This window comes from Anser cygnoides, chromosome 8 (assembly GCF_040182565.1).
Source record: "Anser cygnoides isolate HZ-2024a breed goose chromosome 8, Taihu_goose_T2T_genome, whole genome shotgun sequence".
Classification (NCBI taxonomy): domain Eukaryota; kingdom Metazoa; phylum Chordata; class Aves; order Anseriformes; family Anatidae; genus Anser; species Anser cygnoides.
In genome coordinates, this window is record NC_089880.1 from 24730138 (window position 1) to 24758105 (window position 27968).

At 59.1% G+C, this 27968-nt stretch overlaps 3 protein-coding genes and 1 long non-coding RNA gene across 6 annotated transcripts in view; 3 read left to right on the forward strand and 1 right to left on the reverse strand.

The window, feature by feature from the left end:
* The window catches only part of CMPK1 (cytidine/uridine monophosphate kinase 1), a 31377-nt gene extending 28518 nt beyond the window's left edge, over positions 1-2859 (forward strand). The window contains exon 6 of the mRNA XM_067001168.1: positions 2738-2859. Within this exon, the coding sequence (XP_066857269.1) occupies positions 2738-2857 (120 nt within the window). The 3' untranslated portion in view covers positions 2858-2859. The remainder of the gene's footprint in view (positions 1-2737) is intronic.
* A 4841-nt stretch (positions 2860-7700) lies between these two features.
* LOC136791319 (uncharacterized) lies at positions 7701-26247 on the reverse strand. Of its 3 annotated transcripts, none has more exons than XR_010833058.1 (4): positions 26108-26247; positions 9367-9558; positions 8983-9106; positions 7701-8686 (listed from the first exon to the last, which is right to left on the reverse strand). It is a non-coding gene; the product is annotated as an uncharacterized lncRNA (long non-coding RNA). The 3 variants fall into 3 exon arrangements; XR_010833059.1 differs by having other exon boundaries at positions 9367-9554; positions 26108-26245; XR_010833060.1 differs by lacking the exon at positions 9367-9558 and having other exon boundaries at positions 26108-26226.
* FOXE3 (forkhead box E3) lies at positions 9833-12815 on the forward strand. The gene has a single exon (XM_048059073.2). It carries the CDS (start codon positions 10934-10936, stop codon positions 12110-12112), a length of 1179 nt encoding a protein of 392 aa, XP_047915030.1. The 5' UTR covers positions 9833-10933; the 3' UTR covers positions 12113-12815.
* The window catches only part of FOXD2 (forkhead box D2), a 218023-nt gene continuing 215001 nt past the window's right edge, over positions 24947-27968 (forward strand). Inside the window, exon 1 of the mRNA XM_067001166.1 lies at positions 24947-26749. Coding sequence (XP_066857267.1) covers positions 25159-26574 — 1416 coding nt within the window. The 5' untranslated portion in view covers positions 24947-25158 and the 3' untranslated portion in view covers positions 26575-26749. The remainder of the gene's footprint in view (positions 26750-27968) is intronic.

A 27968-nucleotide genomic window follows, 5' to 3' on the forward strand; every position in this document is an offset into this window, starting at 1 on the left:
GTGAAAGGGGCAGGGTAGGGTCCCTTTGGATGTCACCCAGGGAAGGAAGCCATCCCAGCAGATTGATTTCATTCGCCCTGCAGCCTCCAGTGCTGCTCTGTGCAGGCCAGCAGCATCCTTGGGCTGCAGCAGAGATGATCCTGGATGCGGGGAGAGCACTTGATTTTCTTTCTTTGGGCTGGTAGACCACTAACACTCAATGTGCATGGGTAGTCGAGGCTGCATCCCATCCCTGGGGAGGAACGAGTGCTGCTTTTCCCCATGTCCCTCCTGAGGCCATGTCCCTGCTCTTCCCCAGGCTTTCCTCAGCTGCTCTTTGGGCTGAATCCATGCCACTGCTTGTCCTGTAGGGACGTTTGTGCCTCTGACACGTGGTAGATACTGGAGAACTCATGGGTGATGGTTATCTTTGTGAAGCGCACGAAGAGGTGGCTGTTCCTGTGCTTCGGAGGCTGGGGCATCGTGGTGCTTGGGAGGGTGGGAAAACACAAGTGAGGGTGTTGGAAAGCAGGTGCCAGGCTTCCCGGAGCTGCGGTGTGGGTTGTCACAAGCAGATCTCTCACAGGTTTGCATTTTAGCTGTGTGATTCCCCTCCGGGATCCCCCCAAAAGCTCAACCTCCTCTGCTGGGACCCCACAGCTTCTCAGAGCAGAAGCTTCTGGCTGGGCTCAGCGAGACCCAGAGGGGAAACCGGGAGCCGATCGCTGGTGACAGTGCGGGTGTCCTGGTGTTCCCATAAACTCGCGCAGGCCAGAACGAGCCCTTTTATTCCATATTGCTGGCATGCCTGAGCTGTGCTGGTTTATCCGGGAGCCATCACCCCCCTTGGTTCATCCAGCGCTGGCAGGAGCCGCGGGCAGGAGCTGGAGTACAGCAGATCTGACACGTGGGCTGCAGGGAGCTGCGAGGCTGAAAACACGTCACTTGTGCTGTGGGACCCCCTGGGGGGGGATCTGAGGTGCTCAGCACGGCGTGGGCACCGCTGTGTGTCCGTCTGGAGCTGGCCCAGCCTCAGCAGTGAGCCCGGCGTGGAGCCCTTCGGAAGCGTGGCCGCTGCAGCCTCCCTGCGCCGGGGGGCCGGGCTCGCGCCGCCCAGCTATTTATTTAAGAAAAAAAATATTATCATTTCAGGCGTCGGCGGAGTGGGCTGTATCGCCATTGTATCAACGATGTGGTTTTAAGGCGCTTTCCTGCGCTTAAATGCTATTTGCCTTCTCCTTCAGGCAATTGAATTTAAGAAAACTCTGGTCGCCCAGATCTGGCCGGGCAGATTCCTCCCCCTGAGCGCGATTCCCAGCAGGGATCAGCTCCCCAGAAACTCTGGGAGCTGTCACTTCGGTGCACCGGGCTGAACGGATTACCCAGCCCTGCATCGTCTGCTCTTTTATCTGCCCCAAAGCGGTGGGAAGCCAGGAGTAACCCCCAAGGGTTCCTCTGAGCAGCGGTTTCTGGAGCCCGGGGTCAGGTGGCTGTTATTGTAGCTAAAGGTGTTTAACCCCAATTGATTTTGACAAGCCCTATTAGCAGATCCCCCAATTACTTATCGGGTTTTCAGAGGAACGTTGTCGATTTGAGGCCTGATGCGCTAACCCCAGCGCTGCTGACAGGATGTGGCAGGTACCAAACCTGCCTCGATGGATGGAGAAAAAAAAAATAATAAATAAATCCCCATTGATCTTCAGGGCCAAATTCTGACCCTGTCCTGGGGCTGGGAGCTCTTGAGGGTGGCGGAGCCAGATCGCATGGTTTAAGAAGTAAGACAGATGAAGCGTCCTGCCCTGCAAAGCACCGAGCATCCTCGGGGCAGCCGGGGTTGGGCACAAACCCTGGGTGACTTGTTTGCCAGACACGGCGGCAACACCTGATGGTGGATCCCAGGAAGAAAAGGAGATTACTGGCTATTTTGGCAGGCTCAGACCCCATGCTGAGCAGCAGCGTGGTTGAATTCAGAGCCCCAAAGCCCTGCAGGCTGGGGCCCTGGCAGGGCAGGCAGAGGAGCTGCCCAGAGCCTTCTGCCGGTGAGAAACGCCCGGCGCTGAGCTCCGAGGCTCAGCTCCCAAGGACGGTTGAGATCATTTGGAAATGACTGGGAGTTATGTGACTAAGTAATCTCGGAGGATCTGGGCACAGCACCACTGGCGAATTTCTTCGTATGGCATCGGGAGCTGTTGGCTCCGGGCTTCGCCACCCGTTCCAGCGAGTGACTTGCGAGTCCTCCGAGGTGTTTGGTAACAAACACCTTGTAAAATGCGTAAAAAATTGAATTGCAGCGTTCACGGGTAATGTGCCAGGCCAAGGGATAACTGCTGGTAGGTTTTTTTTTTTTACCTGTTGTCTGCAGGACCAATGAACTTCAGGGTTTTGCAGAGACAAAAGTGTTGAACACGCTGTTTACAACCAGCTCCCTCATCCTTCAGGGAGCGGGCAGGTATACAAGGCACTTCTTAAAAAGAGAAGAGACCCTCGTTAAGCAGCAGTGCATCTGTTGTTTCTTGGTCATTTGACAGCAATTCATAATCCATTTCTTGTTTCTGTTATGGGCATATTTGTGTTATGGTGTTCATTCCCCACCTACTATTTCTGAAGATAACTTTCACATTGAAAACTGCCCATATTCTTCCAAATAAAGAATGGCATTTAAATGGAAAATATTTCTTCCAGATGATTACCTTCAAAACAGCCAGTTCCTTGCCTTGTTTGAGGTTATTAAAGCTTTTTTGTTGTTGTTTTATTGCAGGAGTTTTTAGCTCAAGCCTCCAGAAATTTGGGCAATGGAGGCAGCTGCCGTCGGCATTGGAAACGCACAGTGGAGATTTTGGCAACTGATGTCCTGAGTAACCTTGGCCAAGTCATCTAAAGGTAAGGAGCCTCTCCTTGCTGATTTCTGGGGGTTATCGGTCGTCTGCAGAGGTGGCTTTGGTCCCTCAGCCTGCCTGTGGGGTGAGAGCAGCGGTGGCTCCATGCTCGTGTAGGTGTTGGAGCTGGTTGGCTTCAAGCAGGGGACATCTCGTGCCCTAGCCGTAGTGTTTGGCAGCATCCCATGGGCTTTCTGGGCTCTCAGGGCCTTGAAGTGACCTGCAAACCTCCGTTTTAGGTGTTCTCTCTTCTCTCGTCCAGAGCTGCGTCGTTTAGGAAAATGCTGATGTCGATGTGAAAAGTCCTGGCAATGGCTGGGCTGGGTCACGGGGCAGGAACAAATCGCTTTCCCACTAGGGAAAGGTCATCTGTGAAATTTTACGGACAGTTCCCCTGTTCTCCAAATACCCTCTCCCCCCGGCTTTTTTTTTTTTAAATATTTTTTTTTCCCGTGTGTAATTGCGTGTCAGGCCAAGTGCACTGAGAATGTGAGCAGGGTCTGATACAAGGAGGGTGAAATGAGATAATCCATGTTTTCATCATCCATAGGCCTCTCTTTTCACAGCCCGTGGGCCGTACTTTATTAGGCTGAGCAGCTCTGGGCCTGCAAGAAAGAGGAGGACTTTCTCATCCCGATGAGAATGGGGCAGTGAATGGATTCCAAGTGTTTACTCAGCATTTGTCTCGTGCTTTATCAAAGGCATGAGGAGGAGGTGCCGACAGACCTTTTGTCCCGCTGATGTGTTATGACAATGTTCCATGAATATGCAGAATGGCAGAAGGGATTAGAGCCAGTACAATTCCCCTCCGGCGCTGCTTTTTTTTTCTTTTTTTTCTTTTTCCTTTTTTTTTTTTTATTTTTGCCTGGGATGTTCAGGGGTTTAAGGGTGACCTGCTCGCAGTCAGGGCACTAAACATCAGATTTCCCCGCAGATAGGGGTGTAAAAATCCCACACTTGTCCAAAGCTGTTAGCATCTGGCTCGAGGGTTGGGCTGCCGTGGTCACTGGCTGCTCTTTATGAAGCTTGGGCTGGCAGGAGCTGCCTGGCTGACAGCTTTGTGTTTCAGGAGACAGGGGGATATTGGGGCGTAATTAAAACCTGAGTTGATCAGTGACACGTGAAACCCAGGCCGATGGTGATGTGGCTGCTGCTGCTTTTCTCTTGGTGTGGGCTGGCAAGCAATGCCTCGCCGTGCTCTGCTGCTGCTACCCGAAGTCCTCATCCAGGCTGCCCAAAATTTGGGTGTCGTTCAGGGGTGCTGGCATCGGGCAGTGATGCTCTCCGTGCTCTGAGCGCATCCCTTTGTCTGTAGGGGTTAATGCACCAGCGAGGCAGGTGGTGGACATTATCTCCATTTTCAATATGGGGAGGTGATGGAGATGATGCTGCAGCAGGTTGGAGGGAGCAGGCACGGTGCTGGAGCCTCGGGCATAAATCCAAGCTTTCCTCTCGTGTTTCTGATCCTTCTTCTCCAAGTGGTGCTGTTGAGCGATGGCCAGCAGCCGTCAACCCGTCCTGGTTGTGGTGCGTTTCTTCTGTGTAGCTGCGCAAAGGTGTTCCACCTGAAAAAATGTTCTCCGCTGGTTTCCTAAATCTTGAGAATCTTTCCCGTCCCGTTCCTCAAATGGTTTGAGGGGGAGCTCCCCGGATGTGTATATACGAGGTTAATGGTGACTTTGGGTCCTATCTGGGTCCTGTCGGTGCGGTTGCTGTGTGTGGGGCTGCCAAGTTGGTAACTGGAGAGTACGGAGGGGAAAAACAGCGGGGAAGGAGGCAGAGCCTCCCTGAAGTCCTGGCACTGGCCGTGGGGAGGTGGCGCCCGCTGCCATGGCACTTGTCGTCGCTTGCTGGTGTCCTTCTCCAGCCACTTGGGAACACAGGCAGTAAGTAACCTAATGAATTTTGATGCAATTAGCCCGATGCCAGCTCTCGGCTGGTGGCCCACGAGAGCACTTGGCGATGGCTCCGGCGTCTGCTGTGCCCACTGCCTGCCGCCGGAGGGTGCAGACCCCCCTCCGAGGGGTCTGGGCAGCACTGGGCTGTGTTCCTGGCAATCCCGGACCCAAAACTCCTTGGGCTGGTTGCTCAGGCAGCCAAATTCTTGAGGCCGGCTTAAAAAGGACCGGGGAGCTTTTGCCATCCGTCTGCTTTCAGCACCGCCAGCAGTGCGAGGCCTGCCTTTGCCCTGTGGGCTGCGCGCGGAGGGTCGCAGTGCTGACGCTGTTCTTTGCAATCGGACCTCCTCCACCGCAGCGTGAGGGAAGAACAATGAGATGTGAACAAGTCCTTCCCCCTTGGAGAAACCTGTGACGAAAACACGATTGGCAGCCCTGGGAAGGAGGCCTCGGAACTGGCCTGGGTGCCAACCCTGCGTGGGCCAAGGGGATTTCCTGACGCCAGCTGGGCAAAGCAGTGCCCTGAGTCAGAGTGCATGGGATGAGGATCGGGAGCAGGAAAAGCGGGTTGTGGAGCAGCAGGCATGAAGGCAGAAAGCCACCAGAATGAGGTGTGAGCTTGGAGCTCCAGCAAAGAGGCTGAGGCTGCCTGACATCACCCCTTTCTCACCCAAGCAGAAGCAATTCGGCAAAGCCCACAACTTGGCGAGCCGGGATGCAGCTGTATCCACCACAGCCCCGTCACCCAGTGGGACAGGGCTGGGGCAGGAGCAGAAGCGGCGTGGTGTGGGCCTCCAGAGCAGCTACCCCAGAGCTAGAGGTGATGGGCGAACCGCAGCAGCTCTCCCCAGGCACTCGGCGCTGACAGAAGCAGCCCAGATCTGGGTTTGGGTGCCAGCTGCCCACCTGCATCCAACACTGCTGTGACACAGGGATTCCCGTCTCAGCTGGAGGACCCCAGTGCCCACAAGTGCTTTGGAAGTGGCAGGTGGGAAGGGGTTGATTGAATCTTTGTGGGCCCCCAAAATAAAAAGATTTCTGGCTTGCTTCTGCCAGCCCCAGGTAGCAGAGGGCAGGGCTAGCTTTGGCTGGGAGCAGTGTGTGACAGCGCTGTGATTCATGGCTGTCCAGTCTGATCTGAGTCTGAATCACCTCTCTTCCCTCATCATGAGGAAATTACGTGATGAACATGGGCCTGTTGTGGCTGGAGACCCTCTTCCTTCACCATACGCACGTTGAAGTCACTGCATGAAATTTTAGTCACTGGACATCTGTGGAGTGCTGTCAAAGGCATCCGAGGTCTCCACAACCTGAGCCCCCCAGCCAGCCATTTTCTGCAGCAGAACAGACACATGGTGAGATGTCCCCATTTGGGGCAGAAAGGCTGGGAAGTGGCCAGGCCACCTCCTCAGTGCCTGGGGAATATGCAGACAGGTGCCTTGCTCCTGGACTTGCCCCTTCTCTTGCTCGGCTTTAGGATGCCCAGCAGAGGTCTCGTGCTTGGCTACCAGCCCTTGGCTCCCCATCAGCCCTGTGGGCCTTTGAGACCCTTCTCCAGGCAAGCATATGGGACTGGCTGGGAGGATCTCTGCTCTTCTTCCCCCCAGATCATCATCGATGTGAGGCCTCAGCTCTGCACCCTTGCTGGGAAATGCTCCCAGCTCCGTCCCCGATGTCCTACCCAGCTTCCAGCCACCAGCTCCTGGGCACCCTGCACCTCCAGCTGAGACCCCTCCTCCTCCGCTACCAGGAGGGGACTGACAGAGGTGCCTGGCCCAGCCAGGAGGGATTAAAGGGCTTTTGTTTCAAAAGCATTTTAAGCAACGTGAAAAAAAGCCAACCTGCCAGGCTGGCTGCAGGCAGATCGGATCGGAGGTATAAGACAGGGAAATTTTCCACGACAGAGGTGTGCTTCTGGCCTAAGGGGAGGGAAAAGGCTTATTGTGTTTGGAGTGAATGGAATCGCTCCTGGCAGGAGCATTAAACAGAGGAAAAAGAATCGGCAGTGAGCTAGCAAGGTGGGATTTTACCTGTCTGCCTGGGCTTGCAGCTAATCAGTCCAGCAGTTACGGGAGGGTAATGGAAGGATGAGGGAAAAGGAAACTTCTGTAGTGAAATGCTTGCCTGGGAGCCCTGTTGTGCAGCGTTTGGGCGTCAGCCCCTTGACTTGACTGAAAAATGCAAGCCTTGGTGGGTTTGGGGTGGGATGCAGGTGGTCTGTACAGCAAATTCGCCTATTGCATGGCAGCCGGTGAGCGCTGGGGCAGCAGCAGGGCTCCCGGCTGTGGGGCCAGGGAGGGGGAGGTAGTGGGGCAGTGCAAGAAACCTGCTCCCCGTTCGGTGCCTGTGGCTGGGCTGTGTTCTGCCTGCTCCGCTCTTGTTCCCACCTTCCTCAGGTGGGTTTGCAGAGGCTTTCGGCAGACCTGGTGGGCCAGGTTCTCCCATGGGCCCGGTGCTTGTTGACGTGGTGAAAACACTACAGCTCTGTGTGAGCCTCGCAGAACAGCCCTGCAGGGCGCTGAGCTTTAATCGCCTACCTCGCGTCCTCCGGAGAAACCTGGGTTCTGCTGGGAAGAGGTGGCTCTTAAGGACATGGCTGGAAAGTTTGAGACCAAGGTTCCTTGTAAAGATCTGCTCTTGCAGGGGTTGTCCTCATGAATTTGTGTCACGGTTTGTTCCACCGCCCCTTTTGACTGAGGGCACCGGGAAAGGCAGCGGAGCCACCAGGGCAAGGCACAGCCCAGCCTGACCCTCCTGCCTGCCCCCTTCTTTGGCTTGGGTTTTGGCCATGAGACGTGGAGCTGGGGCATTTCCCTTTTTCCAGGAAAATTAAATATTGATTATCACAGATCTTTGTTTCTCTTGAAATAACAACCAATAAAAGCACCAAAGTTTGTAGAAGCCAAATCTCTAAAACTCCAAACCAAGCTTTGCTCCTGATCGTGGTTTTCAATGTCTCAAGGCTTTTAGAATCTTTTATATCTTCCCTCAAGTTTAAACAGATACTTCTCTTAAGAATATTATTGTTTTGTAAACAGACAACAAGAAGGAAGCAGTTGTTTTTTTTCCTTTCACACCCTTTATTTCACTAGGATTGAAAGAAAGCTTCAGTTTTTATTTGAAATTTAATTCTGACTAGAAAATCTTAAATAGTTGGAGTGAAAAAAACTTCACCACGAGGGTGAAGAAGGGTTTACAAGTTCCGTTCTTTAGAAGTTTTTCCCCAGTTTGGTAAATGCTTTACCTATACCATACCTATGCCGTTAGTGAGGAAATGACTTTGCCTGGGTGTTGCTGCGCCGTTACCTACAAAGACGCTGGTGACTGAGTTAGTTCACGAGAAGTGCTCATTTGCCGTAGTCGTCTCCTTCTTGTGTCTGGGAGAAGAGCACAGCTGGTACCTGTGTGCCTTCCAGCACAGGACATCCACGTGCATTTGGTTGGGGTATTTCGGGGCAGGCTCACCCCTTCCCCAGGGTCCCGTTACAGTGCCAAGCGACAGAGCAGTGCCAGGCACAAAGTCATCTGCCCCTCCTGGCTTACCCCATTATACGCTGGGGGGATTTGGGCTACCCAGAAATTTCGCGCCACGGAGTGCTGCTGCCTCTCCTCGCTGTTGCTCGCACAGACAAGTGGTTTCAAGCTCCTGCTAGCAGCCGCGTGCCGGCGCACAAAGGTAGCCGAGAGAAGCAAGCTCACCCGTCCTCTAAAGCAATTTCTGGAGGTAAACAAGCAGTTTAAGCTGTTCTGTGTGCTCAGGATGAACCGATGTGGAAGGCAGCAGGTGCTGGCAAAGCTTGCACATACTTAGCAAACGTGATTTACTCCTTCTGCGTTGCCTTGTTTTAAAGAGAGAGACAGGTCTCGCTTGTGGAAGCCGTTTTTATGGTAACCTTCCAGCTTTTTGTAAAATATCTGGGGCAGAAAGAGCACCTGGAGTGAGAAAACATGTGGGAATTAGTGTCTGTCTGGTTTGGCTTTCCTCGTTCAGCAATAGGGCTCGGTCTGGTTCCTGCCCACCTCTGTCCTGCTGCTCTGTCCGTCTGTCAAAACCACTCCGCCACCCGGCTCCTACCCCCGCGAAGCTGGGAGCCGTCTGAACGCTCCCAGCAGCTTTCAGGTAGCTGCTCACCACCTGGAGCCTCGGCCAGCCCCGAGACAGGGCCAGGGCTTCTCCCGCGGTGCGCAGTGTTACACGGGAGCAGGGCCTCAGACCAGGACCCCTTTACCTGGTGAGCCTTCATATCCTGCTGCCCAGACAAGACCTCTTTTCCTTTGTGTGGTCGCAGGTAGCTCCAGACCCAGCCACTGTCGGGTTTTCATTTTCCCATTCTTCTTCTGACGTTTAGACCACTTAAAAAAAAAAAAAAGTAATATGATTGCTTGTGGGACTAAATGAGAAAAGCTGTTCCTCCTTTACACTCCTTAACTTTTTTCCCTCCCGAACTGCTTCTTGCTAAATCACTCTACTTAAAAATCTTTGTCTGCATTAAAAAAAAAATCATGCCTGCAAAACTGAAGGTTTCCATCCCCCCTCAGCCCCCGGGGGTAATTTTCTTTGTTCTTCACGGCATGGTCTCTAGTGCCTCCCTTCACCTTCATGGGGTTCTCACCTTCTCCACGACTGGGCAAGTCAGATCCTCAGGCTGTAGGTCACGAAGTGCCCAATGCTCAGATACACGCTCACATTAAATGGACGCTCCCGGAGCAGTAGGAGTCTGTCATTTTCCCTCCTTCTCCCAAGGGAATGAAGGGTCCCTGCCGTGCTCTCGGTTTGCTTCCCCCGCTGAAGAGCTGCCTTCTGTCTAAGAAAAACCAAGCTCTGGAGAAAGGCACACTTCTGTATGCTGAATACTCCCCCTGCCCCTGTTCTTGCCCTCAGTTGGCAGAAGGGAAACTGAGGCAGTTTACCCCAGCACGCCCAGTAGCTGACCGGGACTGGACCAGCACAGCTCTGCCAGACCCCACGCTGCCCTGCCTGAGCCCCGAGGAGGGCAGAAGATGAACCAGGAAGGTCTGCAGAGAAAATAAGAACAAAACCAGATGCAGGCACAAGCGAGGGAATGAGTGACGGTGGGAAATAAACGGGGCAATGAGTTCTTGCTTGGACTGTAAAATAAAACTGCGAGGAGATGCTTAAAGAAGATGGGATGGGGAATCTTATTTTAAAAAGCTTGGTGGCTTTTTAGTTCAAACAAGAGAGGAAGATGATGGTGCAATCCCAGCCACATCTACCTGCCTCTGTGGAACAAGGCTTTGTCCTGCCGTCTTCTCGGAAATACTTTTAACCAAGTCACAAAGTTGAAGGCTGTGATTTTTACTACTCACAGGACAGGAGGGGTCTGCCACCGTCTGACGCCCAGCAGGGCTTCCTGAGTGCTACCTTCAGCCTCGCTGACCGAGAGACCCCTTTTTCCCCTGCCCGCCCCCAAAACGCCGTCCCTGCCCCGCGTCCCTCGTACCTGCGGGCAGCCCCGAGCTCTGCGCATCCCTTTCCACTCTCCCACGGGGAAATAAAATCAAATATCAAATAACAGCTTGGTTTCCTTACCCAGGAGGCTGCACAGTAACAAACCGGGGGGGCTGGGGCAGAGCAGCCCCGGCTCTCTCCGTCGCTGCGTCCCGGCCGCCTCGGAGCGCTTCTCCCAGGGAAAAACTCAACGAAATTTGGGCAGCGGGGGGGCCGGGGGGCAGGCTTACCTGCTCCCCTGCTGGCGGCCGGCCGCGGGATAAAACTCGCCCTGGGTTTGCCCGGCGGGGCTCGCTTTAATTTCCCCCCTGCTCGGAAAACGGAGGAGCTGGAAACCGAGCGAGCGCCCGGGCGGATCGCGCAGCCCGCTCGGGAGCGGGTTTCCCCCCCCGGGGGCCTCGCTGCCCGAGACATCCCCGGCGAGGGGCCGGGGGGATTTGCCCGTGGGAGACAGGTCCCGGGCTCCCCCCCTACCCCCCCCCCCCCAGCGGAGGGCTCGGCTGGGCCGGCCCGGGTTCCGCACGCCCCCGGGGGTGGGCAGGGGGGCGGCCGCCCTATATATTGCAAGGCAGCTCGGGGCCCGGCTCCCCATCACCGGGAGCTGCCGCGGCGCCTGCCCCCTTTCCCCTTCCCCTCCCTCTCCCCCATCCCTCGGGGGGGGCTCTTTCTCCCGTGCCCCCCCCCCCTTACCCCCGTCCCTCCGGCCGTATATGACCGCGGCCGGCTTCCCCTGCCTGCGAGGCATGTGCACGCTGCCGGCCCCCAGCCCCGCCGCCAGCCCCGGCTCCCCCGGGCCCCCCCGGGGGTCGCCCCCCTCCTGCCAGGCGCCCCCGGTGAAGCCGGAGCCGAGGGGCGGCGGGGGCAGCCCCCCAGCTCCCCTTCCTCCGCCGCTGCCCCCCGAGGAGCCGCCGCCACCGGCCGGGGGTCGCCGGCGAAAGCGGCCGGTGCAGCGGGGCAAGCCCCCCTACTCCTACATTGCCCTCATCGCCATGGCCATCGCCAACGCCGCCGAGAGGAAGCTCACCCTGGGGGGCATCTACAAGTTCATCACCGAGCGCTTCCCCTTCTACCGGGAGAACCCCAAGAAGTGGCAGAACAGCATCCGCCACAACCTCACCCTCAACGACTGCTTCGTCAAGATCCCCCGCGAGCCCGGCCACCCCGGCAAGGGCAACTACTGGACGCTGGACCCGGCGGCCGAGGACATGTTCGACAACGGCAGCTTCCTGCGGCGAAGGAAGCGCTTCAAGCGCACCGACATCACCACCTACCCCGGCTACATGCAGAACTCCAGCGCCTTCACCCCGCCGCCCGCCGCCCGCCCCGTGGCGCCCGCTGCGCCCTACCCCAACGCCCTCTGCTCGCCCGGCTACGGCCCCCAGCTCTCCGGTGCCGTTTTCCATCCTTACGGGGCCGGAGCGGCCCCGCAGGCTCAGCACCCCAGGATGTTCAGCATCGACAGCCTCATCAGCGGGCAGCAGGCCCTGCAGCCCTCGCCGCCCGCTGAGCTGGGCCACCCCTCGTTGGGTTTATCCGGGGCCGAGCTTGCCCCCAGCTGCTCCGCCGGCGCCTCCGAGCCTCCGTGCTTCCAGCCTCAGCCCGTCAGCCCCGGCTTGCTGGGCCGGCCTGGCCCCAACGCCTTGCCTTACCCCTACGCCGCCTCGCCTCCCCACCTGCCCGTGGGGCAGGGCGGCTATTCGCCCGGCAGCCCGCAGCTCTACGGGGCTCCCAACAGGCTGGCCCTGCCCGCCATGCGCCCCACAGCCTGCGCCGAGCACGGCGAGCAGCTCCTGGGGCTCCCCGCCTCGTCGCCCCTCGGCCAGTTCGGCTCCAGCAACGCCTACGTCAGGCAGCCCAATTTCCCCGCCGGCCTCGAGCGGTACATGTGATGGGGCTGGGGGGGCACGGACGGGTGCCCCGAGGTGGCCGTGGGCACGGCCGGACACACGGACACTGCCCCGTGGTGGGATCGGCTGGGTGGGGTGGGGGGGGTCCTGGTCTTTGGCTGCGTATGGACACAAAGCCACGTGCACGGTGCAGGGGGGCAAAATCCTCTCTTTTCCAGCTGATTTTTAACTGGAGAGAAGGGGATGTATTTTGCTGCCGCGTTCCCTCCTGGCAGTGATGCTTTCCGTGCCCGGGGGTGTCTGTTTCTCACCCGGCTGCACCTGGGTGGAGTGGGGCACCCCGCAGCACCCCGGGGTGAGGCAGAGCTCGCCCAGGAGCTCGGAGCGTGGTGGGACAGGCAGGAACCCGGGGAGCAGAAAATGTCCCAAAACGAGGCTTTTTCTCTCTTCCCTGGGTGCCTCCTCCATAACTGGAATGAGCTACCAAAAAAAAAAAAAATCCTACTACTAAAGCAACTCACTGGATTTTAAATGAATATTTAAGATGCTTACCCTTTCGTTCCCCCGTAGGAAAAAAAAAAAAAGAAAAAAAAGAAAAAACTCACCCTGACTACTTCTTTTTACTATTTTTAAAATTCACTTTTATTGTTAGAAAGGACTTTTTTAAAATAAAGCTTTTCCTTCCAACGTGTCCAGCGCTGCTGTTCCTCTGGCCCCAGCCAGGCCTTTCCTGGAGGAAATCCATTCCTCCTGTGACTGGTGGAAGGCAGACTCGTGCTGCTGTCCGACACCGCCTCATCCTACGGTTTTAGTGATGCTTTTTAAAGCTATTTTACTATGATTTTTAAAAAAGCGAATGGGAGCTAACCATGGCCGAGCTGTGCGATGGATGCAGTCATCACAAGGGAGCTGTGGGGTTTGCCCGTGCTGTTCTTACTGGACCCGATGGTTTCCATCTGTGCAGCAGGGAACGTGTCTTCCCTCCCAGAAATCCCCCGCAGGTAAACCTCCGGTTTAGCACACCAGGTTAGGAGATCGTAGCTTTCCTTCCTAATCACAAAATCGATTAAAAACCCAACCTGTTCACGGCCCAGCCTGGTGCTCTTTATTTATAGGACCGTCCAGCCAGAGTGCTCAGCCAGGTAGGAGGCAGGACTCCCCGCCGCTGGGTTCAGCTTTTCTTGTCTAAACACCCTCCAGGTAAAAACAACGGATTTCTCCCCGTCACTCCGGGGTCCTCTGAAGCAGAGCGGTTCCCACAGTCCTTAAGGAGGAGCTGGGTGTCACCGGGGTGGCGGTGCAGACCCGAGCATCTCGTCCCCCGGCCGATGTCTGTGACCAAAAGCTGTGTGCGGGGCAATGTCGGGGTGGGAACCCCACGGGTCGGCTTTTGCCCACAAGGTGGGAGCTCTTGCTTGTGCCTTTTCATTCCTTTTTTTCCATGTGCGTTGTAAAAACTGCGGGGTCAGGGTGGAAGGGGAGGGAGGAAGATGCTTTTCTTCTCTTGGTCTCCTTAAAACCGGGGCTTCACCTGTCTGTAAAAACCTCCCGGCTCTGGTCTGCTCCTGCTCCCTCTGGTTCCTCCTTTTCAGCTCCCACGCTGCTCCCAGCAGCAGCTTCCTGCTTCTCCCTTACTGATAGCCCTGCTGGGAAAGGGCTGGGTGAGAAAACTTATCCCCCAAAAATACTGCTTTCTATGAAAGATACCTATGGGTAGAGATGTTTCACCGATGGAAAGCCTGCGAAGTGCTGTCCTGTACGAGCCGCAGTCTGTCTGCGCGGGCAGTGGGGATGCTGAAATCACGCTTGCGAGGACAGCCGGTAGGAAGGACGCTTGTTGTGGCTCACAGTCACTCTCGGGGCCCAATCCTGCAGTGTTTTACAGGCAAAAGCAGACACGTGCCGAGGTGCTGGGTCCGCCGGCTTCCCTCCGGCCTCGGCGGGCTGGGAGCTGGGGGGCTTGCGGCGCGCAGCGGGGGCTGCAGCGGGGCACGGCCTGGCTCCTGCGCTAAAGGCAATGGGTGCTGGGTGGCGGGGGTGGGCAGGTGATGCTGAAGCTCCCTGGGCTCGGTGCTAGGATATCTGGCCCCCTGCTCTGACCCGGTCCCCCCAGAGCCTTGCAGGGTGAGCGGCGAGTGTAGGAAAGGGATTTCCGTGCTGCTGGGTTTTAGCTCGAGCTCAGGCTGTCTGAGCGCCCGCAGGCAGCAGGCAGCAGGCAGCAGGCAGCCGCCCTCGCTGCGGGCCCTGTGTTGCCAAAGAGGCTGAAAGCACAGGGAACAAACCCCTTTTCTTCTTCTCCCTGCAGATATTAATCCCCGCATGCACAAACCTCTGGCACTCGTATTGGGATCGTCATTAAACTAATGCCTTAAGAGTGTCTTCTTGGTTAACTTAATGTATCCCAGCTAGGCTTTTAAGCTTTCGTTTCAAAGCTTTGTTTACAGTTAGGGTGAATCTAGCAAATGAGTAGGATTAAAGTGTCATGTAAAGCATAAGCCTTGCTGGGACAGAGTAGTTTTAAGCTTTGTAAAGTTTATACCTGCGTCCTTTGTCTGTTTTAGTGTCTTTTCAGTGTCCCTGCTTGGTGAATAAGAGGGATTTGAATGAAACAGGAGCAATTATCACCCAGATTTTGGCTGTGAAACCAAGTCTCCTTTGAAATCCCCCTCCTCTTTATTTAGCAGCAGCCAGGGAGTTCAGGTGATATTAAGTCGTGGCAGTCAGAACCGTCCCCATCTTACTCCAAAAAGCCAGAGACTAAACTCTGCTCTTCGCCGTCGTGGAAGGAGTGTGGTGCTTTGGGCTCAAACGTGCCGCAGGTGGCTCATCGAAGGATGCCGTGGAAATTGGGCAGGATTCAGGTCGCTCAGCCTGGATGCTGGGAGCCACGTAACTGAGGTTTGCTGCCCCTTTGACAGCTAAAGCAGTTTTTCTCTCGGAAACCTGCCCGGGGAGGTCCGGCCAGGCTGCCGGGGGTGCCTGCGTACGGCGGCGTTCTGCTCGCCTCGTGCGTGCCCCAAATTCCTGCTGCTTCCCCGCAAGTTAAAACAAGCAACGCCGAGTGCTCTTTTCAGACGCTATTCCCAACCTGCTAATAGCGTTTTTCCACTTGGGTGCATACAAACGCATGAGCTGAAATTTTAGAAGCACGTTTCCTGGAGGACCCGTGGGTCCCTCCGGTGGGGTCGGGTTTTGGCTGGGTGCTGCCAGGTGTCCGCTGGCAGTCCCAGTGCTGGGAATTGTAGGTCAGAAGGACAGGAGGTTTTATTCCCTGCGACGCTCTGTCCTGCGCGCACACCACTCGGAGACGGCCAGCAGCTTCGGTCCCCAAAAGGGACCAAAAGGTCAGGACCGAGCCGTTAGGGCCACCCGGCGATGGGGCGATGGGTGCCGCGGGACCGGCAGAGGTGGGCTCCGCCGGCCGATGGCGAAATCGTACCGAAACAGGACAGGGGACAGACAGGGGGCACGGCACGGGCTGGGGGGGCGGGGGGGGGGGGGGTCTGTCACCCGCCGTGGCAGGGGCGAGGTGGCCGGGGCGGCAGGCGCCGTGCTCGGGCCAACACTGACCTCCAGTGGAAAGCCCTGGGAAGCCGCTCCCGGCCGGCGACCGGAGGGTGGGGAGCTCAGGGGGGCACCCGGATCGTCGCCGTCGTCCCCACAATGGGCAGGGGGACACGGGGGGGCTCCGCCTGTGGCCCTCTGGGGGCTGTCCTAGTCGGGACAGGGGCTTGGGGCACGGCCGGGACCAGGAGGGGATGGGGTTTGCTCGGGGAGGGTCACCGCTAAACACGGCGGGTTGGGGAACCCCCACAGCACCGAACACCAAAGCTGAGAAAGGATTTCCCCGGATACACTCTCCTTTACCCTTTTCCTAAGCATTCGCTGCGGGACGTTGCTGGGGACGGGATAGAGAACTGGATGGGCTGGCTGCCCCCCTGGAGGAAAAATAGGGATAGGAGTGGAAATACAGCAGTAAATCGGGCTCTTCGGGGAAGATGAGGGGGCAGGGGTGAAGGAGCACTTGTCTGCACCTTGTCGCAGGCTGTTTGAAATGAGCCATGCAGAGGGTGTGGGTGGCTGGCCTGGCTCTTGCAGCACCCGACAAGGAAGGCTGAGGTTGGGCAGCAAAGCGTCAGAGCCCGAGCACAGGTGGTGTAACACCGACAAGCTTTGGGGACAGCGTCCAGGGCCGTTTATTTCACAGTCTGTGCACTGGGGCTGCTGAAGTGCCCCTGCTCGGGGCAGGCCCCAGGTTTCGGCAGAGGAATTAACTGACCAGCACAGCTCACACCAAGCCAGGTGCCTGGTTATATCCTTCCCAGACATTCCCTGCTTGAAATACCAGAGACGGAGTAATAACAGGGTGACCGTGCTGCACCACCGCATTTTCATTTAAAAAAAGATGCTTCATGTAGAGAGGTAACTCTTCTGAGCATCCTATCTGGCGCTTGTCCACTGTGCGACGAGCTTGCTGGCAAGCAAAGAGAAGGCTGCCGAACCCTTGGGAACCACACGTTTCACCCCCCAGAACTACCCACGGACACATTTAGGGACCGTTTTGCTGCCAGCCCCCGAACACATCCCGGAGCAGCTTTGCATTCCCGTCGCACAGAGATGGCCAAGGCGGTCACCGCAGCGTTACCTGCTGCACCAGAGCCAGCACCACGAGGTGGCAGCCAGGTGACACCCGGGACGAGGTCCCACAGCCCACCCTCCGCTCTCCTGGCCAGACCTCCCCAGCTGTGGACCATCCCCAAGCACCATTTATCTGTTCCCGACCCTCGGCTGTCCTGCGGTGCTGCTTTAGGCACGCATCCATCTCCCCCCAGCCCTTTCTTTTCCAGGCTGTCTGCTGCTTGGGTTCTCCCTCAGCTGATGCTCGCCCTCTAAGTATAATTGCAATACAAAGTAGTTTCGGAGTAGCGTGCAATAGTGGCTAATTATTTGGAACAATTATACATAACAAAGACAGAGCCAAGCAGCAAGAGGGCTTAATTGTCTGGCCAAGCATGAAATAGCACAGGATTATCGCTGACAGGGGGAGGGGGTGCAGCGGAGGAGAATCGCCCCATAGAATAGGCAAGAATCCAGGCTGCTTGGGAAGGCAAAGTTTATTGAAGAACCTGAAAATTCCCCTTTGAAGCATCTTCTGAAATGCCAGAGAAGACATGAAAAGGATAATGACCCAGAATATGGGCTTAGCGCACAAATCCCCGCGCTGACAGACTCCAGGCCTGCAGACGCTTAAGCACATGCTTAAATTTTAAGCACATGAATAGTCCCCTTTGACGGCTCACGTGCTTAGAGTTAAGCTTAGGCATAAGTGTTTGTAGGATCGGAGCCCAGAGTTTTATTACAACTAGGCTCCTCTCAGCCACGGCAGGAAATAAGAGGCCTGCAAAGCGCGCGAGCTTCCCGCGCGGTGCCGTGAAGCCCTTCACGCCGTACGAGCACTGCGCCCGGCCGCGGGGACAGCGGCAGCGGGACGGCGGCCACGAGGTGGTGAGGAGCAGCGCGGGCAGGGGAGGTGCAGGGAAAAATCACAGAGGACACCAGGTCTGTGGCACCTGCTGCCCCGCCTGCTCCCGCGTCGCATCTCCCAGCCCCGCGGGCGCCTGATGGGTCGGTGAGGGTGCCCGTGGCCAGCCTGGCAAGTTAAGCACCAAGGAGATTTTTTTCCTTGGGAACGATGTGCAGATGTGGATCTGCCCTGCGTGGGGTCAGAGCTCCATCCCCAGCAGTGCCCGGGCCCCACGGGGTGGGAGCTGCTGGGCCAGGAGGTGACGCCGCCACCGTCCCCCTTCTCCTGCAGCTCGGGCACCGCCACCCGTGGGCTTGGGACTGCTGCTGGCTGCCACTGGAGGGCATTATATGATACATACGTGATCCCCTCGCCCTGCGGTACATGCAGCCCGTTTCTCAGAGGCAGGGATGGCAGAGAGCACGGGGTACGGGAAGCCGTGGGCTGGCCCTGCAGCGCTCGCCGGGGCCCCTCGGTGCATCGCCATCCCTCCGCAACGTGCCTGTGCGGCCGCCCGGAGCTGCTGCAGGGCACGGGAGGAGGATTTTCTCCCATGCCAGAGGTTAATTATTCTTTATTGGATAATTTTCGGCTGCCAGTGCTGGCAGTGAAGGGGATTTCCTCTAGGTGGCACGCTTATCTCTGCGCTGGGAGGGAAGGAAGCCCCCGGCAGCCTGCTGGGGAGTAAAAAGGCGCGGGCACAGCGCTCAGCCTGCCCGCGTCCCCCTGCAGCAGGGAGCAGACAGGGTGCCCCGACACCTCCTGCCCTCCTAATGCAGTTAGATCTCAGGGTCTAGGCACCTGGAGAACTGTAATAAAAAATAATAATAAAAAAAGGAATTTCGAAGTAAGCGTCAGTGGGATGCGGCTGGCTGGGTGACGCTGCACGTCCGTCCCGTACGGATCGGGTCTTCCCAAGAACTGCAAACCCAGATGTGAAACAGCAGCCCTGCTCTTCCTCCCGCACCCCCTGGTGCTGCATCTTCCACCCGAGCAGCGCGGCTTCCTCGTGTGAAGCTTCGACGCCCCCAGAGCGGCCGGATTAATTTTAATCTGCGTGTTGCCAGGCTTCCCCTCTCGCATCCTCTGTGCAGCTCAGGGCACCAGTTGCTTCTGGTGGTTTAGAGAAAAGTGCAGGAGAAGCTCACACCCCAGAATGCCAGGGGTGGGTTTCTTGCATGTCCCTTTTATCCGGCGCGTCCCTTTTACCTGCTGCGCACCTATTTTATAGGGCTGGAGAACTGCCCCTTGCGGCCACACCGGCGCTGCCACGAAGTCCCACAGCAAAGCAAGGCTTAGCTTTGGTTGCCAGAGCTAGAGGTGTGGAGGTGCTGGAGCCAGGCTGGGATTCACCCCACTGCAGACCTTCAGCCGGGGCTGTGTTGGTGCTTCCCAGCTTGGTATTTTCGCTTGATGGCGTTTGGCCCAGATGAAACGCCCACCACCTGCACGGCCTCTTTTCTACCTGGTTGTGCCCTGCTGGATGAGGGGCCAGGGGTTAGGGCGTTTGGCTCTGCCTCTGCTTCTCTGCATGGCGTCAGGTGAGACAGTGAGATACTTCCCCTCCCTCATCAGCCTTCAGGCCACAGACTTTTTCCAGCTGTTTATTCAGCTCCTTCCCAAGGGGGGAGTAGAGGAAAGGGACCCTGGGCATTACTCCTGTGCGGTAGGAACATCACAGCTGCCAGCCGACAGAAGCACGGTTTTATTTGAAGTCAAGAGGCAAAATGTATCCACAAGCCTCTTTGCAGGCGCATCTGTAGATATCAGCATGCGTGTGCAGGACTAATATTTTACAAGATTCACCCCAAACTCATCCCCTTCTGGAAAGTGCTGGATGCTTCCAGCCACAAAGAAGGCAATCCTCAGCCATTTACTCCGTGCAGGAAAAAAATAATAAAAAAAGGAGTCAAGCATTTTTTCTCCCAGTCAAGCCACGTTTCAGTAATTTTCCACCTTCTCAGTAATTTTCTCCTTTGAAGACCTTCTCCCCGCCCGCTCCTGTCCCCATGTTGAGGGTCCTCAGCTGGTGTTCAAGGCACAAGTGGGCTTTTGTGGACCCGTGTGGGTGAGGTGGGCACTGGGGCTGCTGACTGCAGAGGACTCAGCAGCAGGGGCTACCTGAGCACTTCTGGCATGGTCAGGTGCTGGCGTGGAAACCTGGACTAGGAGCCCTCCTCAGAGCTTACTACGTCTGCGTGAACCCAGTCATTTACATCAGGTCTTGCACGGTGCGCCTACGTTTGGGAAACGTGATTCCCTCCCTCACGGATCTCCCTCCCCCCCAAAAAATCCTCCCTTTTATTTTCAGGGGATTCAGGGAAGAATGAAGTGATTTAGCAGGCTTGTTTTCACAGGGATATTTTCCCTCGTGTGGTAGGCACTGTTACCAGGCTGTTCTGTACATGTTGCCATGTGCCAGAGCATAATTGCCTTCCACATGCATCAGCCTTTGGCTAATGTGTTTTTTATGGCAACCAGGAGAGCTGGATTTGGTGAGTCTCAAAAGCGCACCTGGTGCTTTACGGCTTGAAATCACTGCCTTCCTCTGAGTCATGGAAGTGTGTGTGTGTATCCGTCCCTTTTCATGTCAGATTGCTGAAGAACAGCATGAAGAAAAAGCTTACGCCAAGCCAGGGTTAATCAGTTAAGCTGCATGCGGGCTTGCCTGGTGGGCTTCAGGTCCATGTGGGATGGGATCGGTAACGAATACGGAGCAGCAGGCAGCGTTGTTGGACTGCAAGTCCAAAGCTGAGGTCCTAAACTCAGATCCCAGTACCTAAAAATATGTGTGTGTTTGTGTGCGTGTGTGTGATGAGGACGCTCAGCCCTGCACATGGGGGCACCTGGGGAAGCCTTCACCTGAAATCCAGGCCTTTTTTTTGGCGTGGATTTTGGGACATCTGGGCTTGAAAATGCAAGTCAATGAAACGGAGATACCCGACATCTGAGCACTGCAGGGGCAGCTGTAGGTACTTGACATCGGTGGTCTCCGAACTGGGAGTTTTGTGCACCTTGCGCTACCTGGCACCACCGTCCCCGGCCACCTTCCTGCGCCAGGAGCTCCTGGCGAGCCGACCGAGCCCTGCAAACTGGGAGCTGGCAATAAGGGGCTGGCAAAAAAGGAGGCTGAGCTGCAGGGAGCACTGAAGGTCTGAGCCTTGGATATGGAAAGAAGAGAAATAATATCAAAGGAAATCACATAAGTGGAAAAAGAGCCCCCTGGGGCAGCCCAGGCAGCAGCAGGTCCGTCTTGTTCGTGTTCTCAGAGAAGTTAGAGGTCAGCCGAGCTTGATAACGAGGTAATACAGAAAATCCATCACGGAGCCTTGGGGGACTTGGGGATGCGGTTCTCATCAGCATAAACGACTTGAGAGGAAAAGGAAAGAAAGGAAAGAAAAGGCAGAGGAAACAAGAACGGGTCTGCCCTGCAAACCCAACCGGTCCTCCGCCAGGATCTGGGGGCAGGGTGCGGGGCCGGGGGCCCTGCTCCTGATAAACCCCAGCTCCGGGGGCTGCTCCGGCCGGGACGGCGGCATCTTTCTCCCTGCCCTGCCCTCCAGCCTCGGGCAAAAAGCAGGTGGGCGGGCAGGGACCGAGGTTTTCCCCGTGGGGAAAAAAAAATAAATCAGTGCCTCGTCGGGGTGGGGGAAAAGCAGCCCGCGGGGGGCTCCGGGCTCGGGGGCGGCGTGGAGCCCCCGGGGGGGGCACGGGGAGCCCTTGGGGAGGCTGCGGCCGGCCCGGAGCCCCCCGCCCGAGGGAGGTGGAGGGTATAGGAATACCTCCGAGAGACAGGTGGGACAGGCAGCGAAAAGTCCGTTTAAAGGTTAGAATTAAAATGCTGTTCGGCTGACGCTCCTCCCCCCACACCCCCCCCCGTCTTTTTTATTTTATTTATTTTTTTTTCGCTACTGAGACTTTTTGGAGACCGTCCGCCCCGCCGGGCACTTCGGGCGGCACAGCTCCCCGTGGGATGTACGGCAGAGCCGGGTTAGGGCGGCAGGGGGGCGGGCGGGAGGCTGCCCGTAACGAAACGTCCCGGAGAGGAGCGCAGAAAAAAAAAAATAAAAAAAATTAAAAACCCGCCTCAGGGACAAACGCTAAGGAAAAAAAAACCCTGCGTGGCTGGGAGCGGGGCGGGGGGGAGGTGACAAAGCCCATCTTTTCGGACCGGTCGGTCGCGGGGCCGTTTCGGGAGCCCACGTCGCTCCGCACCCCGCGTACGGAGCCGGGCTTGGAGCTGGCCCCGGTACCCGCGGCCGGCCGTGGGGGCGGCGGCGCGGCCCGCAGCGTGCGGCCGCCTGCGGGACCCGAGCGGCCGCTTGGGCTCACCCCGGGGGTCCCCTTTCCCAAACCGTTTCCGGGCCGTTGGGTTTTCGGTGCTTTTTCTCGTTTTGATTCCTTCCCGCAGCCGATCTTGCGGGACAAAGCCGAAGCTAGGGGCGAGTCGGCGGGCAGAAGCCGCAGGCAGATGGGGGCACGGGGGCTCTGCCGCTGTCGCTTCCCTTTGCCCCCCCCCCCCCCCCACGCCCCCCCACCTCAGCTGGGGCGACATTTCCCCTATAAAAACGCCCAAATAGGCTCAGGAGCGGCTGCTGGGGACGCGCTGCTCCCCGAGCGGCGGCGGCTCGGGATGCGCCCAGCCGGAGGGGGGCGGCCCGGGGGGAGCGGTGCAAGGCACCGGTGGCATCCCCCCCCCCCAAAATCCGCCCTTTAATGCCCCCCCCCCCCCCCCCCGGCCCCACGAGGACTTTCGGGCTCCGGGTGCCGAGGGTGGATGCGGAGGCGCCCAGGGGCGCACGGCTCCCCCCGAGCCCCCATTTCCCGGGGGCTGCTCCCGGCGCTGCCCTCCCGGGAGGGGATGGGGACGGGGCAGGGTGCGGGGGGGACCCGGCACAGCCCCCCCACCCCCCCCACCCGTTTGTTTCGCTTCGAGCCCCTCTTTCCCGGCGGGGCCGGCCTCGGGGCAGGGCGCTTTGGTGGCAGCCACCCTGAGGGGCACGGGGGTGGCGGTGCCGCTGTCCCCGGTGCCCGAGTCCCCCGCCGCCGGTCCCTTTGCTGCCCCCAGCCTCTGGTCCCTTTGCTGTCCCCTGCGCTCCCCTCGCAGAGGCACAAGGCGCAGCTCCCGGCGGCTCCTTTCCGCGCCGAAAGGCACCGAGTGGAAATTCAATCGCCCGTTCGTGTGTGTGTGTGGTCGAAATCTCTGGCAGCTGCTTCGGAATTTTTTATGACACTTTCGTTTATGTAGGGGAGTCATAACTATTATTTTACTTAATAAAAATGGAAACGGGCTCGGCTCTTTTCCCTCCCCTCTCCCATTTGTTCTTCCCATCGCCTCGCCGCCGGGCTGCCTAACGGGGAGGCTGAGCAGCGACCGTCGGAGAGATGGAGAGGAGCCGGGGCGTTTCTCCGTGCCGGCCGAGGGAGAATGAACAGAGCCGCTTGTACACACGCGTGGAGAGGAGAGGAGAGGGGGGCGCGTGTGCAGGTTGTCGGCAGGAGAAGGGTATAGAAGTGAAAGGGCTCGGGAAAGCTCCCCCGGCCCGCTTCGCCCGCTTCTTCACCGCTTTCTCCGTCCGTTCAGGGAAATCCTGGCCCGATCGCAGCGAGGGAGGAGGATGCGGCCGGGGCCGCGGCTCCGGAGCGGGAGGGGTGCGGGAGGGGTGCGGGTGCCCGCTCGCGGGGGTTCCCCGGCGCACCGAGTCGTTAGGCTTTGAGTAATTGTGACCGGCGTTTGGAAGCGGGGCCGCGCAGCTGTTTGGCCCGGCTCCCCGGTATTAGTGCTGGAGATTTTATCACCAAATGCTCGCACCTGTTAACAGCAGCGCCTGGCAATCCATCACCGCAGATTCTCACAGTGCTGAGCGCGGCCTTGGGGGGGGGGGGGGAGCCGCACAGACCCCCCCCCCCATCCACCAGCCCCCCGGCTGCAAGGGCTGAACGGAGCTGCCAGTTGCTGCTGGCAGGAAGAAGGAGCAGAACGGAGCACCCACCCGGCCTCCTCCCGTGTGACACCCGTGTGGCACCTGAAGGACTTTTTGGCATCCCCTTTTTGGCATCCCTGTCCCCTCCCTCCCTCCCTCCCCGCGCATCCCCCAAATCCGGGGGAGGGAGACCCCAGAAAAAGCAGCGGGGCTCCGTGCTCGCAGAGCCTCTCCGAGCAAAAACCCGTGCGAGATGGGGACAGGAGGCTGGCACGGCTCCCCCCCCCCCCCGGGCCGAGGGGTGGGTGACAGCGGCCGTGTCCCCCGGGGCCTTGTAGTCGGGGGGATGCTGCAGCTCGGGGCGAGCGGAGGCAGGGAGGCAGCGGAGAGGCTTTTGGAGGCCGGGGAGGAGGAGGAGGAGGAGGATGGGGGGGGGATTGCCCTCCCCCGGGGTGCCTGGGGGGGGGACAGCGGCACGGGGTCGGGGAGCCCCGTCGGGAGGGGATGCGGGGCTCGGGCACTGTCCCAGCACCCTGCGGGCACCCGTGGCTACCGCCCGGGGCGAGAGGTCGCCGGGGGCTGCTCCTCGCACCTGCCGGGCCCCGGCAGCCCTGCGGCGGGGGGCAGCCCGCGGGACCCCCCCGGGGGAGGCGGCGTGCTGGCTGCCCGGTGACGTGGCTCTGACGTGTCTCTGACGTCAGACCGAGGAGAAGGGGAGCGGGGACCCCCACATTCATTCGGGGTCCCCCCAGAGGGGCCCGCCGGCGCAGCCCCCAGCCCCGGGGCCGGGCGGCCGTCGGGGGGCGAAGGAGGGAGGGAGGCGGCCCTAAAGGACCCTGCGAGCCTCCGGCACGGCTGGAGGTGCGGGGCGGGGGGGGCTCTACGTCCCACACCCCCTATCCCGGCCGGCCGTGACCGGGGTCCCGGGGGGGCGGGCAGCGCCTTTCCTCGAAAGCATCCCCACCGGGGGGGGGGGGGGGGGGCCGGGCCGGGCCGGGAGCCCCTCGCGGCCCCCCCCCGGGGCTGGGGGCTCCACGTGATGCCGGGGCGGCCCTATAAAGGCCTGGGGAGCCGCTCGCAGGAGGCGCAGAGTGGGAGCGTTTCCACCGGGTCCCGGCTCGGGAGGGGTGGGGAGGGGGGGAGCCGCCTTCCCAACTTCTGCCCTCCCCCCTCCCTTTTCCCCCGCCCCCCTCCCCTCCCTCCGTCCCCCCCCACCCCTCCCAAAGACCCAACGCCCCCCCCCCCACACTTTACACACGCACAGATTATTTCCCCCCCCCTCTTTTCCCCCGTCTCTCCCTCTCTCCCTTTATCATCATTATCGCTATTATTTATTACCGCCGCTCTCCAGCTCCCTGCCCGGCCCCCGGGCGTCCCGGCCCGTCCCTCCTCCCCCTGCCCCGCGTCCCGTCCTCCCCCCCCCCCCCCCGGCCGCCCCTCCCTCGGCAGCCACCACCCCGCAGCCGTGCCGGGGCCCCGCCAGCAGCAGCGGCGCGGCCGAGCGGGGCTCGGAGCGGCGGCGAAGCGGGGCTCGGAGTCCCGGCGGCGGCCTCAGCCCCTCCGGCACGGCCCCGGGCCCATCCCGGGAACCGCCGCTAGGTGGGGGGGGGAGCCCGGCCTCCCTCCCCGGCCTCCCAACAATGACTTTGGGCAGCAGCAGCGGAGGAGGCGGCGGCGGCAGCTGCTGCGGGATCATGTCCGAGCGCTCCCCGGAGGAAGAGCCGCTCTCCGAGGTGGAGGACGCGGACATCGACGTGGTGGGCCCGCCCCAGGACGGGGGCAAGTACAGCGAGGACGAGGAGGACGAGGAGGACGACGACGAGGAAGACGACGAGGAGGACGACGAGGAGGACGAGGGCGATCCGCTGGGGCTCGCCCTGCCGCGGAGCGGGGCCGCCAAGGGGCGCACGGGGGGGTCCCCGGAGCGGCTGTCCCCCGCCGGCGGCTCGGAGCCGGCGTGCGCCCGCGGCACCGCGCCCGGGGACAAGGCGACGGCCGGCGGCGGCGGCGGCGGAGGGGGAGGCGGCGGGGGAGGCAGCGGAGGAGGCGGCGGCGGCGGCGGCGGGGGGAAGAACCCGCTGGTGAAGCCGCCCTACTCGTACATCGCCCTCATCACCATGGCCATCCTGCAGAGCCCCAAGAAGCGGCTGACGCTGAGCGAGATCTGCGAGTTCATCAGCGGCCGCTTCCCCTACTACCGGGAGAAGTTCCCCGCCTGGCAGAACAGCATCCGCCACAACCTCTCGCTCAACGACTGCTTCGTCAAGATCCCCCGGGAGCCCGGCAACCCGGGCAAGGGCAACTACTGGACGCTGGACCCCGAGTCCGCCGACATGTTCGACAACGGCAGCTTCCTGCGCCGGAGGAAGCGCTTCAAGCGGCAGCAGCAGCTGCACCCGCCGCACCCCGAGCTGCTGCTGCGGGCCGGGGCCGCCGACCCCGCCGCTTTCCTGCCCGGTTTCGCCTACGGACACTACGGCTACAACTACGGCCTGCAGCTGCAGGGCTACCCCCCGCCCCACCACCACCACCCCGCCGGCGGCGGCGCCCCGGGGGCTTTCCCCTTCCCGGCGCCGCACTGCCCGTTACCGGCTCCGCCGCCTCCCGCCGCCTCCGTCTTCTCCGCCGCCTCGGGGCTGCCCTCCTTCCTGGGCGGCGAGCTGAACTGCAGGAAATCCTTCTACCACCCCCAGCTCAGCCCCACCGCCCTGCCCGCCGCCCTGCTGCAGACCCTCAAGCCGGACCCCTCGCCCGCTGCCGGCGGCGGCGGCGGCGGCGGCGGCGGCGGAGGCAACGGCAACCCCTCCCGGCCCTCTTTTTCCATAGACAACATCATCGGGGGGGCCGTGCCCCCGCCGCCCAGCACCAACCCCAGCGCCGCGCCCGCCGCGCCCTACCCCGCGGGCCAGGCGGGCCCCCCGGCGCCGGTCCTGGCCATGCTCAGCCCCGCCTTGGCCCCGGCGCAGCCCCAGGTCGGCCTGGCACACGAGCCGCTCCTGCAGCCCGCGCAGAACTTTTCCAGTAAAATCACAAACCTTAGCAGCTGTCATTTTTAAAGCGGGCTCCGGCCAGGAGAGGGGAAGGGGAGGAGGAGGTGGTGGGGGGGGGGGGGTTGGGGGGGGGAGAGGCGCAAACCAAACGGCCCCTGCCCGGCTCTCCTCTCCGATCTTCTCCCCTTCCCTCTGCCCCGCTCTCCCCCTTTCCCCCAACCTCCTCCTGTTGTGTTTTAAGGTAGGAAATATTTCCTCTTTTTTTTTTTTTTTTAAAAAAAAACTTTATTTCCAGGCTCTGTGGCATCCAGATCAGTTTGTGTCTCTTTCCTCGGAGGGGAAAAAAAAAAAAAAAAAGAGAAAGAAAAATGAAAAAGGAAAACCGGGAGGGGGAAAATAACAATATTTCATCCCGCAAGCGCCAAAGCGTATTCCGAAAGCGGCCGTAACATAAGCTGGGACCTGGGCGAGCAACGTCTTGCGGGGGGGGAGGGAGGGGAAAAAGGGGTCTGGGGGGTGAGAAAGGAACGGTTTTAGGGTCTGAAATATTTTCTTTGAGAGCTGCGGGGCTTTTCCGCCGGGTCCCCAGATGCAGCCCGCGGGGGGACTTTGGGACGTGCCCGCTTTCGGTGCCCCCGGCCCCTCTCGCGGGCGGCTTTGCCGGCGGTGTCCCTCTCGCCCCTTCTCTCAAGGAAAATGTTTGAACGGCTCCATCTTATTTTGCAGTTTCTTTGAAGCTTTGGTTTTAAAAGGCACTGTTTAGGGTTTCTTTACTTTTAAGGAAAAGAAAAGTCGGTGAAACTCAGGACTGCGTGTTTTTTTTTTTTTTTTTTTCAATGAGACATTCAAATGCACGTTTAAAAAAATCTGATCCGTCAGGAAGTTAGGAGAATTCCCGTACTGTTTTTTTTTAATCCCCTTTTTCCCACCCCCTCCACGCGTGGGTTTTTGGTGTATCGGTAATTATTTGTATATAGATTATTCGGGAGCTAATGAGCGGAGTCCAGTTTACTCTTCACTGGTTGTGCATCCGTCATATCTTATTTTATTGAGAGAATCTGTGAATAATTTGATGTGGAAAAGGCAACAGAATTTTGTCCGCCGGTGGTGTAAATTAATAAATGTTTGTGACCTGGTTAAAAAAAAAAAAATGAAAAGAAAAAAGAAAAAAAAATCCCAATGGTTCTTTGCGATGTCCTTTGTCACGCTGAGAGCCCAGAGCCCCGCTCGGGCCTCGGGGAAGCGAGGGGCTCCCAGGCTTTGGCGAAATTCAGCGAGTTTCGCTGCTCCGGCTGCCGGAGGGGGGGGGGGGGTCCCCGCTTTGGGTCCCTCTCCACGGGCGGCGAGGGAAGGGCCCCCCCTAAGATTTTGGATTTGGTTTTGTTTCTTTGGTCGGTTTTTGGTGTCCCCCCCCCCCCCACATCGCGCCGCTGCTCGCTAAAGCCCTGCTCCTTTCCATG

Excerpts from the sequence above, each read along its gene's own strand:
- FOXE3 (XM_048059073.2), top strand. The coding sequence starts at position 10,934 with ATGACCGCGGCCGGCTTCCCCTGCCTGCGAGGCATGTGCACGCTGCCG.